At 49.5% G+C, this 16477-nt stretch overlaps 1 protein-coding gene across 1 annotated transcript; it reads left to right on the top strand.

Annotated features, from left to right (window-relative positions):
- The first annotated feature begins 612 nt into the window (after positions 1-612).
- Positions 613-15106, top strand: ZBTB48 (zinc finger and BTB domain containing 48). The gene is made up of 10 exons (XM_056865128.1): positions 613-1296; positions 5798-6087; positions 6978-7089; positions 8022-8114; positions 9981-10067; positions 10739-10893; positions 11027-11163; positions 12225-12389; positions 13554-13642; positions 14807-15106. Exons 1-10 carry the CDS (start codon positions 613-615, stop codon positions 15095-15097), a joined length of 2103 nt encoding a protein of 700 aa, XP_056721106.1. The 3' UTR covers positions 15098-15106.
- The last annotated feature ends 1371 nt before the right edge of the window (positions 15107-16477 follow it).

Raw genomic sequence — 16477 nt, forward strand, 5'->3', positions numbered from 1 at the left:
AAGTTGCTTCTATGGATCTCTCTATGCCACCTTTAGTTTTTGAACCAAGAAGCATCTCTGTCCCCTGCTGTTGTGTGAAGGACAGATTTACTCTCTGCTGATCCTGCCCTTTTCTCCTGTTTTCTGCCCACCTCTTTAATTTGGAAGCTGTAAATGAACTCTTGAGGCTGCTCTCGATGTCGAATGTAATGGGTGATTTAAAAAAAAATTGAAAAAACAAGTATTGCAAGGTAGAGTGGTTGGGATAGTCCATATCTATCCCCAGGTTTATTTCATCCAAGCTGTTTCCATTTGGAGTCTGGTAAATGTAGGAAAATTCTGTGTTGATCCACCACTTGTTTTATTCTCTTTCCTTACTAGATGACTAAGGACAGCAGCCTCACAATTCCTTTCCCTGTGCATGCACCTGGCCTAAATTCTCTTTGTTTTCATAATCCATTTATGCTTTATTGATCACCATTCTTGATGAGTCATGTCAGCCGGTCATCAGCTACTTCATGTTCACCTCTGGCAGAGCCTTCCTCCACCCCCCTGGTGGTGGCGAGGAGTCTGAAGAGGAGCTGTTTCCAGCCACCACCTACTCATCTTGTCTCTCTTCTCTTCCAGCTGGACATGGAGGGCTCCTTTGTACAACACAGTGTGCGTGTTCTGCAGGAACTCAACAAGCAACGGGAGAGTGGGCAGTACTGTGATGCCACCCTGGCAGTGGGCAGCTTGGTATTCAAGGCGCACTGGAGCGTCCTGGCGTGCTGCAGCTCCTTCTTCCAGAGCATGTACGATGGAGCTTCCAGCCGGGTGATCCTGCCAGAGACCTTTGTGGAGATCTTTGCCCTTCTTCTTGACTTCTTCTACACCGGGCACTTGGCGATCACCTCGGAGAACTGGAAAAAGCTTCTCGCGGCTGCCAAGGAACTCTGCATCCCAGAAGCTGTCAAGCTGTGCCAGGAATTCAGTCCCAAACACTTGGATAGCGGCGACCAGAACAGCCAGCTTCCTTGCGAAAAAGACCTCACAGGTCACTCGGAGGAGGGGACAGATGTGCAAGGAGAACCGGCCTTTCAGGCCGTGTCCGAAAACGACTCCGTTCAGGAAACCAGCCTGAACCCCTGCCCCCGGGCGAATAGAGTGGCCCAGGGAAAAAGAGAGAGCCCCTGTATCCTTCGGGGAAGGTTGAAAAGGGCTCTCAAAACAAACACACTGAGCAATGCAGGTGAAGTAAAGAGCATCCCGGAATGTAAAGAACTAAAAAGGCCAATGAAAAGAGGAGCCACCGAGGATGCGGGCGCCAGTAATGAGGTGGCGTGTGGAGTAATGTCCTAACTAGGGATTTTCTCTGTTTGTTACCAAAATATTCCTGATAGAGAATAAAGGCACCTCAAAGCAGAGAGGAAATATTGTTGCCAAAGATGAAGCAGCAGTACAAGTGTGCTGTTATATTTGGTGGGGGTGGTGCAGGGGAAAGGAAGATGGGTGGGTCGTGTGGGTTAGGTCTTGAGGGGAAATAGAAATTGGGGTTTGTGGAATTATTGCATGTTCAAGGGAGATCCCATTTTGGGTCTTTGGGGAGCCCTTTCCGCATTGCTTCATTTCCTGTAGAGTACTTGCACACTGTAGAGGAGTCTGGAAGGGAAGGCATCTTGGTCATCTTCTGGGCATGTAGTAGGGGTCATTGGGGGTGTGGCGGTGGGGAGGTAGTTGTAAATTTCCTGCATTGTGCAGGGGGTTGGACTAGATGACCCTGGTGGTCCCTTCCAACTCTGATTCTAAGATGCATTGGGATACACACTCTGTTCTCATAGGGCTCATATGGGCTGTTTAGATTTAGGATTGCACTGTTTAGTTAACTAAACAGTTAAACATGAACTGAGGCATGTCCGAGTAGGAACCTGAAGGTGTGCATTGCAAGGGAAGATTGGTAATGTTAGGTAAGCTGTCTTCCAGGTAGGTTGATGGGGTATTACTGTGGAGATCTTACTAACCTTCCATGGGGACTTCCCATGCTTCTCAGTTGGAAGCCGCTGCATCCAGCAGAGACCAGCTGTTGATCTCCATCGTTGGTTGAAAGCTGGTGGTGATTCCACACAATTAATTAATTTATATGCAACAATTCAGATCTGGATGGCCGTAGCAGGGGATTCCTAGATCCTCAACCATGCCTTTCAGCTACAAAAGGATGACAGAACCAAACCGGGGTTGGTGACCCCACACATGTAAAGATTGGATTCTGTCCCTTAAAATCATGGGATAAACTAAACATTACAGATATGGGGCTCTTAAGATTTTGCATTCCTGCCCATTGAACACATTCCTCAAGCTTTTGAAGCCTTTTATGAGCCAGGAGGGCTAAACTACAAAAATGCAAAATTCTTGGAACTCGCCCAAGAGCTGATTCATGTGGACTTTGAACTGGGCGGAGCCTTGGAACTGGCTTGGATATGAGTTTTTTTGTTTAATAACATCTCATCCTCATGTAAACTTCTTCAACATCTGTGGGAAAACCAGATAACTGCTGTTGAAGCCTCCTTGTTTCCTCGTTGCTTGTTTAAATACATTTATTAGAAGAAAATCTAGAACAGGGATTGGAAATACAGGCCTATCTTATGCTTCGGCTGCAAAATTCTGATTTTCTTGACAGGCTATTATTGTCTCTACTACTATTGTTAACAGCAGTAGCATGGAGTACTCGCAGCCCTGGGTATCAGTTCAGTTTTTGCTTCTGTTTTACAAGCCGTAATGGAATGCCTGATAAAAGAATCTGTAAAAGGCAATGTCCATGTCTTGCAAATTCCAGTAAGCGTAGGCCACCCCAAATTAGCTGCTGTTACAATAATGATTAGGAGCCCCGTGGCACAGAGTGGTAAGCTGCAGTGCTGCAGTCCAAGCTCTGCTCACGACCTGAGTTCAATCTCGACGGAAGTCGGTTTCAGGTAGCTGGCTCAAGGTTGACTCAGCCTTCCATCCTTCCGAGATCAGTAAAATGTCCCCAGCTTGCTGGGGGTAAAGGGAAGATGACTGGGGAAGACACTGGCAAACCACCCTGTAAACAAAAGTCTGCCTAGTAAATGTCGGGATGTGACATCACCCCATGGGTCAGGAATGACCCGGTGCTTGCACAGGGGACCTTTACCTTTTACAATAATGATAATTCACAATATTTGATACTCAACAAAGGTAGTGTGGGGTTTAAGCTTGCTCGCTTAAGTAACACCCCTTGGCATTTGTGTGTGTGTTAAATGCCATGAAATCACTTCCGACTTATGGCGATCCTGTGAATTAATGTCCTGCAAAATGTCCTATCATTAACAGCCTTGCTCAGGTCTTGCAAAGTGAGGTCCGTAACTTCCTTTATAGAGTCAATCCATCTCTTGTCAGGTGCTCCTCTTTTCCTGCTGCCTTCAACTTTTCCTAGCGTTATTGTCTTTTCCAGTAAAAAAGCAGGCCTGTGTGACACTGGCCATTCCCCCCCCCCCTTACCATTCAGCAAGTGCCAGAAGAAATTTAATTCAGCCTGATGTATGAATTAAGCATTTAAAAAGCTGACGTACAAGATTTTCACCTTCTCTGCCACAGCGGCACAGGCTGGCATCGTAAGAGATGTGACATCTGTAGGATGTAAATCACTTGACGTCTGATTAAATCCGAGTCACGTAAGGGCTCACTTCAATGGAATATAGTTAATGTGAACAAGGCTAAACAGAAATCCGGAGGCACCTTCAAGTCTGCCAACAATTATTCCAGATGCATCTGTTGAAACGAGCTCTGACTCATGGAAAGCTCATGCTGGAGTAAATGTTGGTCATTAAGGTGCCACTGGACTCCTGTTTCATTTTGCTGCAACAGGCTAACGCGGCTCGCTTTCTAGAAATAATTTGAGTAAGATAACGTTCCACACTATGCTGGTATTTAAACGTGGCAAACCGTGGTGTGATTTTTGTTGATACTTACTGAGGCTGCATCACGCTGAATGAGACTGTCCTGGGAGCCAGCGTGGTGTAGTGGTTAAGAGCAGTGGTTTGGAGCAGTGTAGTCTGATCTGGAGAACCAGGTTTGATTCCCCGCTCCTCCACACGAGCGGCAGAGGCTAATCTGGTGAGCTGGATTTGTTTCCCCACTCCTACACACGAAGCCAGCTGGGTGACCTTGGGCAAGTCACAGCCCTGTTAGAGCTCTCTCAGCCCCACCTACCTCACAGGGTGTCTGTTGTGGGGAGGGGAAGGGAAAGTGATTGGAAGCCGGTTTGATTCTCCCTTAAGTGGTAGAGAAAGTCGGCATATAAAAACAGTCTCTTCTTCTTAAATCTGTGTTGTGATTTGGTCCATAATAGTACATCATGAGAGACCCATGCAAGTGCACCCCCTTGAACTGAATTCTGATACTGACTTACAAAATGAGGGAAGGAGCATCTGCTCCAACAAAATTTCAAGAAATCTGTTTTTGACATTAGAAGGAGTAAAGATACAGCCAATTCCTACCATTCTCAACTCTCGAAAGAGCTGCTGGCATGCTCTGTTTGGTTCCCAAAACGATCCTGAGGATTTCATTTTGGAAGATTCCCAAACTGATACCTCCCAGTAAGCCTTAAACATCAGTGCCCTATACAGTCTGAGACTAAAGCTTTATCTCCACGATCTTCCAGATGTGCAGAATCTGCTTCTCTGTGGACAGCTTACACAAACAAAGTGGCCCCTGAAGCAACTTGCTCCAATTTTAACTTAATAGCCTGAATGTAAATAGGTCTGCACAGGCCTGAATATGCACAGTGAAGTGGTCTGGCAGACATACAGCTGTGGTTTCCTTTTCGTACAGGTCTGCTGTTCTGGCAGGAGCGTTGTGAAGTTTGCACCCCAAATGCAAGGGTGCAAACGTACCCAAAATGCTAACAAGTCACCATCAAAAGCATGCATTTAGTTCATCATGAGAGACCCTCTGAAAAAGCAGCTATTAAAAAAAACCCAGCCTCCACGCATGTACAGACCTAACTTTAAGGCCCAGTTGACATTGCTTCAAAATCATGGCTATGAAGCACTGTGATAATACATTTTCCCGTGGAACAGGTTTAGATTACTGAGTATTTAGATACAAAAAACCCAGCTCTTCTTAAGCCTATGATGTACTGTTTGCTGCAAAAGCCAGATCATAGAATGAGAGAAACTTTTTATTGGAAGTCGTGAAAGGTTCTATGGAAAGTGCTGTGGGCCTTGAACAGGCAATGTAAGTCACCAAATATCTGGAAGCAAAGGGCAGATGTGGCATATGTGCTGATGCACTGTATGCGGTGGTCAGAGTAGGAGCCCCACATTCAAATCCTACCTGGACATGAAGCGCTCAGGATGTCTGCGGTCGAGGCATTCTCTACCTAACCTACCTCACAGGGTTGTTCTGATGCAAAAGGGGAGAATCATATGCAGCACCTGTGTTCCTTGGAGGAAGGGTGGGATAAATATAGAGAGAAAGAGTGTGCTGCCACTGGAGGCTAAGGTAACACGGTCATTTGCAGCATGGCTAATGTTTGTAGCATGATTCATGATGGCTCTGGGATATAGCAAAGAGGGAGCTGAGTCTGAGCCCACCTAGTATAGTCCTTGGAGGTCTCCCATTCAAATACTTGCCAGGATTGAGGCTGGGAGTGCGTGACTCTCAGCTTCAAGGTCACCCAGCTAGTTTCCATAGCAGTGGGGACTCAACCTGGGTTTCTCAGATCCTGGTTCGACACCTTAACCAGCTCTCAGCAGTAGCATAAGGTTGTGATTTCACTGGATGTGTAAAAGTAACCACTGCGCTTGTTGTTTCATTGCAGTGGGAAATCCAGGTGGTTCTGAGCCCTAATGACCTCCCTGCGGACGAAGATGTTGGAGGTGAAAGGGGAACCAAGGAAACCGATGAGGATTATATTCCTGGGAAGAAGAGCATCAGGACCAAAAGAAGATCTCACTTGGCCAGAAAGCCCAGTGCCTCCGAGAGCACAGGGAACAGCGACTTGCTGGAAACCGGACTACTCGGAAACCGCAGGGGTGCAGCTGAGCCCGTCGAATGCCCCACCTGCCACAAATCGTTTCTCAGCAAATATTATCTCAAAGTGCACAACAGGCAAGTCCATGGGACCCTAAAATGTATGACAAGTGCAGAATGGGGAGGGGGCAGGCTGTGTGTGTGTAAAGCACCGTCAAGTGACAGCTGATTTATGGTGACCTCATAGGGTTTTCAAGGCAAGAGATGTTCGGTTTGCCGTTGCCTGCCTCTCAAGAGAGCCGACCCTTCGAGTTGATTTTAATGGTTGCTAGGGCTCATTGGGTGATTAGGTCTCTGCTGCAATTTTTAGTCATTATTGCTCTGTATGCATCAGTTTAGCATAGTTTTATTATGTATCTTTATTATTGATCTAGCATTTTGTTAACCTAGTAATTTTCCTTTTATTATGTATCTGTGGCATTGTTTGCAATAGCCTGAGGCTATATGCAAATAAAACCATTCATTCATTCATTCATTCATTCATTCATTCATTCATTCATTCATTGCCTATCTCTGTGTGGGCTGAAAAAGTTCTGAGAGAACTGTGACTGGCCCAAGGTCATCCAGCAGGCTTCATGTGGAGGAGGAGGGAACTGAACCTGGATCTCTAGATTAGCGTCCTGCTGCTCTTAACCACTACACCATGCTGGCTCTCTGGGGCAGGGCTGGGCATCTGGAAAAGTCAGTGCTGAGACATAGATGTTTGCTGCAAAGCAGCTAGTGGGGCTGACCGCAGAATTGAGATTCATTGACTGCAGGACCTTTGGGCTGGGGAATATGGGTAGGTTCACACATTACATGAGGGCGATGGGTTTTTGGCGCAGCCCAGGCAACCTGAGGCCTGATTCACAGATTGCGGGAGTTTGTAAAAAGTTTGTAGGAGGCAGCGCTGGCTTCCTGGGCGGACTGCTTCCTTTCGCCACTGTGGATCACCCTGCCTTTGTTTGGTTTCTCCGTCTTCCCTGCAGGAAACACACCGGAGAGAAACCCTTTGAATGTTCCAAGTGTGGGAAATGCTATTTCCGGAAGGAGAACTTGCTGGAGCACGAAGCGAGGAACTGCATGAACCGCTCAGAGCAGGTACTTGGCGGGGGGGGGGGGGTAGGGGCTGCGACCGACTCACCAAGCTGTCAAGGCGGCAGCCCTGAAGCCTCGGACTCACCTGGGCAGACGTGAGGGGCTGTGTTGAAGTGCAGGAGATTTCAGTTGGTCTCTTAACCATGCAGTTCTCGAGCTAGCTTTTGGGGGGGGGGTTGCTGTGTTTCAGTCTGCGGCGGCTGGGTTGGAGGTCAAGGGGTTGTGGCAGTTCTAACGGATGATGGCATTTGGTGCAGCTGGTTCCCAAAAAGCCGAGATGGAGTCAGTCTGGATAAACAGTGCAGTCCAAATGAGAAGTGCAAAGGAGAAATGGAATCAGAATCAGGGAAAGCCAAGGTTGGGAGCCACGTAATTGGGGAGCAGGATGAGGCCAAATGAACTGTGGCTCAGGAAATGGCCCAGGCCTTGCCTGGAAGGATTTATAGCTGGGCCAGGTCAGGAGGAAATGATAGGCTGAATGGTGGGGAGACCTCTGTAGAACCTGGGAGACTAAGGCTGCCATCCTAAGGACACTCCGAACTCTCTTATCCCCACCAACTCACAAGGCGTCTGTTGTGAGGAGGGGAAAGGAAGGTGATTGTAAGATGCTTTGAGACTCCTTAAAAAGGTAGAGAAAATTGGGGTATAAATACCAACTCTTCTCTGTTCTTCTACACTCCATGACCTACACCATTTATGAAATCTAGGGCTTGCTAAACAAGACAAAGCCAGAATGTTTCCTCCTGACATGCTAACTTTGGGAAGTTTTTGATCTGCGGGAGCTTTTGAGTCCCCACCATCCCCCACTGTCTGTGATGGTTCTGTCCAAGGAGGGATGCCCCACACAATTTTTATTTCCGAATTTGGAGGCCTGCTCTCCGAGTGTTGTAATGAGGTGGCTGTTTCAAGTAACTCCCGGCTTCCTTCCTCTCCAGGTGTTCACCTGCTCCGTCTGCCAGGAGGCGTTCAAGAGGCGGCTGGAGCTGCGGCTCCACATGGTGTCCCACACGGGAGAGATGCCTTACAAGGTCAGCCTGTCCCGCTCTCGAACACACCCTCGGCTGTGACTCTGTCGCTGGGCGGGCCGAGGGATCTTGGGAAACAGCTTGCGTCACTTTGCGAGGAAGCTGCTTGTTTTGCTTCCCTTGTGTAGCAGCAAGGCCCGGTGCCCTGTCCATTAAGGCTATCAAGCGTGTGACACACACACACACACACGGGCATCTGGGCCTTGCATCCTGGTCCTGAACAGAGCTTGAGCTCAGCAACTGAGATTTGGTTCCAGCATACCCTAAACTTTTTTTGAGGGGGAGGAGGGAACTGGTTAACTCCAGAAACATCTTATACATTAACTTTCTTCTGAAAAGCGTCCTAGTATAAAACATGATAGCAGCTTCTTTGGGAATCCACAGTGATGTGTTCGAGCCCCCCTCAAATGCGTAGAGCATTTGCACTTGCTAGGTGCAATGCTCTCCCGTCAGCTGTTACCTTTGGAAGATATAACCAAACCAGACATTCGACGAGGCTATATCCCTGCAACTCAAATTCATTTGAGTTGGTTTCCCATATCCTTTATTGTCCTCAGTTTGATGTTATTCCTTACAAACTACTCGATCCTATTTTAGCTAATATGTCAGGACACTCGGAGGCCCTGAAAGTTTATTGTCTTCTTAATGACTTGTCAACCGAAATAACTGAAAAAGTAGCTGTTTTTTTAAGCTCAGTAATAAAAAACAAATTGGATAAGGTTAATGATTGATGGTGTCCAATATTCCTTATTTTCCCTTAGCTATTCATCATTTGTATGGATCATTTATTGTATTGTATGCCAATAAAGGTCTTGAATTGAAAAAATTGAATTGATGTGTTCGAGCCCCGTGGCACAGAGTGGTAAGCTGCAGTGCTGCAGTCCAAGCTCTGCTCACGACCTGAGTTCGATCCCGACGGAAGTCGGTTTTAGGGAGCTGGCTCAAAGTCGACTCAGCCTTCCATCCTTCCGAGGTCAGTCAAATGAGTCCCCAGCTTGCTGGGGGTAAAGGGAAGATGACTGGGGAAGGCACTGGCAAACCACCCCATAAACAAAGTCTGCCTAGTAAACGTCGGGCTGTGACGTCACCCCATGGGTCAGGAATGACCCGGTGCTTGCACAGGGGACCTTTACCCTTTAGTGATGTGTTTGATGTGGTGTAGGTCTGCTGCTACTCTCTCTCTCAGCCTCAACACCCCTCTGCAATATAGGGATAACACTGGCCTACCTTTTAAGGTTGTGTTACTGAGTAAAGCACTTTTGGGTATTAAAACAAGTAATATGTAAATGCTGAGCAGTAGTTTTCAGCCAGATGTAAAACTTATAGTATCTGGAGGGGTGGGATGGAATGATTCCTACATTGCGTTTCCATTTTTTTAAAAAGAATAAAGAAAAAACTACATTTTAAAATCTGCATTTGATTGGGTACTTGGACAACAAACATCAATGTCTACTTCTCAATCCATGTGTTGATTTCATAGGACAAAAACGATTTGGCACTGATAAGCCAAACATTTGTGTGCTGAGTAAGTTAAGCAGATCTGTCACCTTGTTTTCATTGATTCTGTGCCCTGTTTTGCTTTTAGCAAATATGGGGTTGGCATGGAAGCTGTCTCCTCTTAATCTAGCCAATGGCAATTCTTTTTTAATCATTCTCCCCGTTTTAAAGTCTCAACAGGCACTCCGTGCACGTTCAGACACTTGCCTTTGGAGCTATAAATGACAGAACATGTGCAAAAGTCACCTGACCAGACAGTTGCCTGGATGCATTGAGGGATTCTCCTGGGCCTGACTGGGGCCAGCCGTAAGCAGGCTGACAAACGTCCTGGAGAAATGGCTGATGCTGATCCAGGACCCTTCTGTGTTTCAGTGCTCTTCCTGCATCCAGCAGTTCATGCAGAAGAAGGACCTGCAGAGCCACCTGATCAAGTTGCATGGAGCCCCCAAACCCCATGCGGTACGCCCTGGCGGTTTCTGGAGTTGGGTGGGGGAGAGGATTGCTTGGCAGCTGGGTGGGGTGGGGATTAAGGGTCCAATGTGCTGGAACAGGAAGGAAAAATAGATTCTCTACAGTTAGCGTGAGGGAGCCCTGAGAGAGCCAGCGTTGTGTAGTGGTTACGGTGGTTTGGAGCGGTGGACTTTTATCTGGTGAACCGGATTTGTTTCCCCACTCCTATACCTGAAGCCAGCTGGGTGACCTTGAGCTAGTCACAGTTCTCTTGGGGCTCTCTCACCCCACTTACCTCACAAGGGGGGGGCTATCTGTTGTGGGGAGAGGAAGGGAAAGAGATTGGAAGCTGGTTTGATTCTTCCTTAAGTGGTAGAGAAAGTCGGCGTGTAAAAACCAACTCTTCCTCCTTGTCAAGAACTCAATGATAGGAAGAAAGGCTGTGATCATCTGAACTCTTTCTTCATAGCGTTACGAGGGTTATGGAAATGACACATTAACAGCAACTGTTGTAGGGTTCCTATACACAGCTTCCGTTGCGTTCTTCCGCAAGCGATTTTTCAAACACCTTTACGATGGAAAAACAGGCTCTGGTGCTGACGCGCAGAGCAGCAAGCCAAGCAGTCGCGCCTCTGCCGGGAAACCAATACCAGCCCTCCTTTTCCCTCCTTCTCTGGCAGTGCTCTGCGTGCTCCAAGTGCTTCCTGTCTCGGACGGAACTGCGCCTACACGAGGCCTTCAAGCATCGTGGGGAGAAGCTGTTTGTCTGCGAGGAGTGCGGCCACCGGGCCTCGAGCCGCAACGGTTTGCAGATGCACATCAAAGCCAAGCACAGGTACCCAAGGAGGGACACCCAACCCGTCTCTGTTCTATGCCTTTGTGATTCCCGCGTGTGTTGACTGTTCGCTTTCTCTCTCCCCTCCCCTACAATCAATCCCTCTCTCCCCCGCCGGTCCCATCCCCCGCAGGAACGAGCGGCCCTACGTGTGCGAGTTCTGCCACCACGCCTTCACCCAGAAGGCCAACCTCAACATGCACCTTCGCACCCACACTGGAGAGAAGCCCTTCCAGTGCCACCTCTGCGGCAAGACGTTCCGCACGCAAGGTACAAGCACCACGCAGCCCTCCTCCGGAGGAGCAGGGGTGCCCTGGGGGCCTTTCCCTCAGCCACTGGGGCTTTACGAATCAGAATCATAAGGTTGGAAGGGACCACCAGGGTCATCGGGTCCAACCCCCGTGCACAATGCAGGAAGATGCCCTCCCTCTCATCATCTGCCTAAGGTCCCTTCCTCATGCCATCATAAGCACAAAGACCTAGGGTTGCCAACTTTGGGTTGGAAAATCCCGGAACATTTTGATGATGGAGCCTAGGGAGGACGGGGTGTAATGCCAGAGAGCCCACCCTCCAAAGCAGCCGTTTTCTCCAGAACTGTTGTTACCTGGAGATCACTTGCATTTCCGGGATATCTCCAGGCCCCACCTTGAGGTTGGCCAAGGTGCCCTCCCCTCTAGAATCAGCATTGCTGACAGGTGGCCATCTAGCCTCTGCTTAAAAACTTCGAGGGAATGAGAGCTCACCACCTCCTGAGGAAGTGGTGATGGCTGCCAGTTTGGAGGGCTTTAAGAGGGGAGTGGACATATTCATGGAGGAGAGGGATATTCATGGCTGTTAGTTAGAATGGGTACTAGTCATGCTGCATACCTATTCTCTCTAGTATCAGAGGAGCATGCCTATTATTTTGGGTGTGGTGGAACACAGGCAGGATGGTGCTGCTGCACTCGTCTTGTTAGTTGCTTCCTAGAGGCACCTGGTTGGCCACTATGTGAACAGACTGCTGGACTTGATGGGCCTTGGTCTGATCCAGCAGGGCCTTTCTTATGTTCTTATTAAGTAGATGAGACCGGGGGGGGGGGTGAGGCTTAGTGTGGGCAGCACATGTTCTTCTGGGAAGATGCTGCGGCCTCCACAAGCAGGGAGCTTCCTGTTGGGAGTATCTGATCCCATGTGGGGGGTGGGGCAGAGTACAACAGCTGCTTCTGCTTATAAGGGACTGGCCTGGAATCTGAGCTCTGGTGGGGTGAGGGGGTCTGTCCAACCCGAGTGTCTCGGCTGATCCTTAAAGGCCCTTCCTCCTGTCTGTCATCTCTTTGGGGTCCCCTTGTTAGCGAGCCTGGACAAACACAACCGGACCCACACGGGCGAGCGCCCTTTCAGCTGCGAGTTTTGCGGCCAGAGGTTCACGGAGAAAGGCCCGCTGCTGAGACACATCGCCAGCCGGCACCAGGAGGGGAGGCCCCACTTCTGCCAGATCTGTGGGAAAACGTTCAAAGGTAAAGCCGAGGGAGGCTCGAGCAGCGAAGGGCCAGGGGCGTGAAGCCCTTCCTGACCCAAGTTCCTAAAAACACACACCTTCTCCCTGCAAAGATGGTGGCGTGCTGGCGAAGGAAACCAGGGTGGGGAAGGTTAGGACTGTACGTGGATAGAAAAGCTAAGAGCGAACCAAGCTTTGGTGGCATTGCTGGCACCTCTGGGGTGAGCCTGGCTAGCGGCTGTGTGGACCAAGAAGACAACGATGGGCATAATTCATGCTTGCTTGCTTCCATGCCACCTGTCACATGAACACATGAAGCTGCCTTATACTGAATCAGACCCCGGGTCCATCAAAGTCAGTATTGTCTGCTCAGACCGGCAGCGGCTCTCCAGGGTCTCAGGCGGAGGTTATTCACATCACCTACTTGCCTAGTCCCTTTAACTGGAGATGCCGGGGATTGAACCTGGGACCTTCTGAGTGCCAAGCAGAGGCTCTACCGCTGAGCCACAGCCCCTCCCCTCCCAGGGTGATTTCTTGGTTGCTAGGGCACAGAACTGGCCCGGCTTGGCCCTGATCAGACTGTGTGCCAGGGGGTTACCTAACCCTGTTGCAGGTTAAACTTCACATGCAAGCAAACGGGACAGACGGCAGCAGATTGACGCCACTTTCTCGAGGAGAGCCTTCGTCCCAATCGATACCCAGGAAACAACACTGTGGCTCAGTGGTAGAACATCTGCTCATCATGCAGAAGGTCCCAGGTTCAATCCCCGGCATCAGTTAATGGGACTAAGCAAGTAGGCGATGTGAAAGACCTTTCTCTGCCTGAGACCCTGGAGAGCCGCTGCCGGTCTGAGTAGACAAGACTGACTGTGATGGACCAAGGGTCTGAGTCAGTAGAAGGCAGTTTCATGTGTTCATGTGAATCCTCTCCCTGACTGGGTGGGGCACTTGTGAGAAGAACCACTCACTCGCACGAGAGGCAAAGAGTCTCGGTGGCAGAGGCAGCAGGGCTGGCATAGACCTGAAACCTTGGAGAGCTGCTGCCCATCAGAGTAGACTGCAGCTGGACCAGTCGTTTGACTGAGGCAGCCCGGTATCTTCAGCAGCCATCGGCTGCAGCCTCGTTCTGGGGTCACGTCGCAAGGCGGCCACACTAACTGGTCCCCCGGCTTTGCCTTCTCAGCTGTGGAGCAGTTGCGTGTCCACGTCCGCAGGCACAAAGGCGTGAGGAAGTTTGAATGCACGGAATGCGGCTACAAGTTCACGCGACAGGTATGGGGCTCGTGCGTTGGCTCAGAACAGCGGTTCCTTGGCTCTGCCCAAAGACTAACACACATGGGATTCTGGGGCGGGGTCCTCTGCCTGTTTCCTTCCAGTCCTCCTGGGTGTGACGGCTCTTTCCCATTTCTTTCTGTGAAATTGGCCTTTTTTCCCCACCCTGGGAGGAACAAATTTTCAAAAAAGGCTTCTGTGCCTAGTACTTGACATTGCAACGCCCTTTCCAATTGTTTAGAGCATTTTCCTAACCTTTATCTCCGAAATCCTCAAGCAAGTGAATCAGGGTGAATCTCCCTGATATATAGATTGCCTAAGGCAACCTTACACAATCGAATACATTTTATCCGCCCTGTGAAGTAGGTTATGCAGAGGAAGAGCAATTGGCCTACTATCACCCAGGGAGTTTAATGGCTGAACCGGCATTTGAACCCAGATCTCTATCAGATCCAATACTCTTAACTATTATCCCACACTGGGTCTTAGCTGCTGATATTTGGGGGGGGGGGGTGCCCAACCTTTTTGAGCCTGGAATTCTGGCCCAGCAGCAGGCCTGGCCACAAAATGGCTGTCGCAGGAGGCGGAGCCAGCCACAAAAGGATCGCCACAACTTAACTTCAGTCACCCAGGGCAGATCCTTGTGCTGTGTTGGCAGCTGCTGCCAAAGCAACATTTTTAAAAAGTCTTCACAGCCAGTCAAATCTCCGAGAAGCCTTGCTGGGCAAAAGTCCTACCTGTCCCCACCCAACTTCCTAAAACACTTAGCCAGTGGTCACCAAATTTGGTTGGATAGCCTATAAGATTAGGAAATCTAGGGTAAGCCATATATAGGCTTTTTAGCTATATGTTTTATAAGATATTGCATAATTCTGTGATTCTACAGTTTTAAATGCTTTTTTACCATGAGTTAATTGATATCCTGGAAGTGTGAATTATTGCATTGATTCTATTTTTATTGGTCTCGGACTGTATTAAATAAATTTGATTAGATACTGAGAGCAGGTGCCAGAAAAGGGGTTTGGTGGGCACGATGTTGGGGACCACTGTCCTAACTTATAGTGAACCCGGGATTGTGAAAGCGGGGGCCATGCCTATTTTTCCCCCTTTTGCATCCCCCCACCCCCGCCCAGCTTTCCCCCCTCTATCTCCGTTCTTTCGAAGGCACATTTGAGGCGCCACATGGAAATCCATGACCGGGTGGAGAACTACAACCCCCGCCAGCGGAAGCTGCGCAACCTCATCATCGAGGACGAGAAGGCGGTGGGGGTCACCCTGCAGCCCCCCGAGGTCCTGGAGGTGGGCTCCGCAGAGGTGATCGTGGAATCCCTCGGCCCCCCCTCCCTGGCCGAGGAGATCCCGGTGCAGAGACTCTGTTCCAACGAGAACTTTGCCCCCACGGATATCATTGAACAGTCGCTCATCATTACAATCCCCGACGACTGCGAGACGTAGCCGTCGCACCTCTGTGTAAAGCCCCCCCTTTTCCCAATAAAGTTCAGGTGGTCTCGCCTCTTGCTGTGGCAAAGTGTGAGTTGGGGATGGGTGTTGGAGGCAGGGGGCCAAACTGCAGCGCGAGAGTGAAGAGTTGGTTTTTCTCTGCCCTTTCTCTACTGCTTAAGGGAGAATCAAACTGGCGTACAGTCACCTTCCCCTTCCCCTCCCCACAACAGACACCCTGTGAGGTAGGTGGGGCTGAGAGAGCTGTGACTAGCCCAAGGTCACCCAGCTGGCTTCATGTAGAGGAGTGGGGAATCAAACCCAGTTCTCCAGATAAGGAGTTGGTTTTTATATGCCGACTTTCTCCACCACTTAAGGAAGACTCAAACCGGCTTACAATCCCCTTCCCTTCCCCTCCCCACAGCAGGACACCCTGTGAGGTAGGTGGGGCTGAGAGCTCTGAGAGCGCTGTGACTAGCCCAAGGTCATCCAGCTGGCCCCATGTGGAGATGTGGAGAAACTAACCTGGTTCACCAGATTTGCATCCGCCACTCATGTGGAGGAATGGGGAATCAAACCCAGTTCTTCAGATCAGAGTCCACCACTCCAAACGACCACTCTTAACCACACCACGCTGGCTTTTCCTTCAAGGCGTTCCTACAAGCTTGCCTTAATTCAAAGCAGCAGGCAGTCTTTGATGGTCTTGTGCGCACAGACATGCCCCTGTGGAGATGAGAATGAGCCGTCTGAAGAACTGCGCAAAGCAGCAGCAGAGCTTCTACGACAGGAGCCCCCAACCTTTTTGAGCCTTCGGGCACATTTGGAATTCTGGCAATGGCACGGCATGGTGGGTGCAGCAACAAAGTGGCTGCCATGGGAGGCAGAGCTAGCCACAAAACTCTTGCCGCTTCTTAACTTCAGTAACACAGTGTAGATCCTTGTGCTATGGTGGCAGCGGCTGCCAAAGTGACATTTTTTTGAAAGTCTGCAGTCGATCAGAAGCTTTGCTGGGCAGAAGGCCCTACCTGACCCCACCCACTTCCTAAAAACAGTTGGCGGGCACCAGAAAGGGGTCAGCAGGCAACCATGATGCCCATGGGTACCATGTTGAGAACCACTGTTCTGAAATCTAGTGGGGAGCCAGGATCAAGTATCCTCCTTTGGTGGTGGGGTCTCAAAGAAAAAAAAGCTATGGGAGGGATGCTGTAAGAACAGATTATATGCAAATACTTTACCTTTTTAACTGAGAGGTAGCAGAAAAGTCCTACGGCTCACTCAAAAAGCAAGGCATATTTTCAGCAGCTATCCCACTGGCAATGCTGACAGGTCTTTGGGTTTTGAAAGTGATCCAAAAGTGCAATCTTCTGAGCTCTAGACGGGCCCAGTCCAATTGTT

This window comes from Euleptes europaea, chromosome 19 (assembly GCF_029931775.1).
Source record: "Euleptes europaea isolate rEulEur1 chromosome 19, rEulEur1.hap1, whole genome shotgun sequence".
Classification (NCBI taxonomy): domain Eukaryota; kingdom Metazoa; phylum Chordata; class Lepidosauria; order Squamata; family Sphaerodactylidae; genus Euleptes; species Euleptes europaea.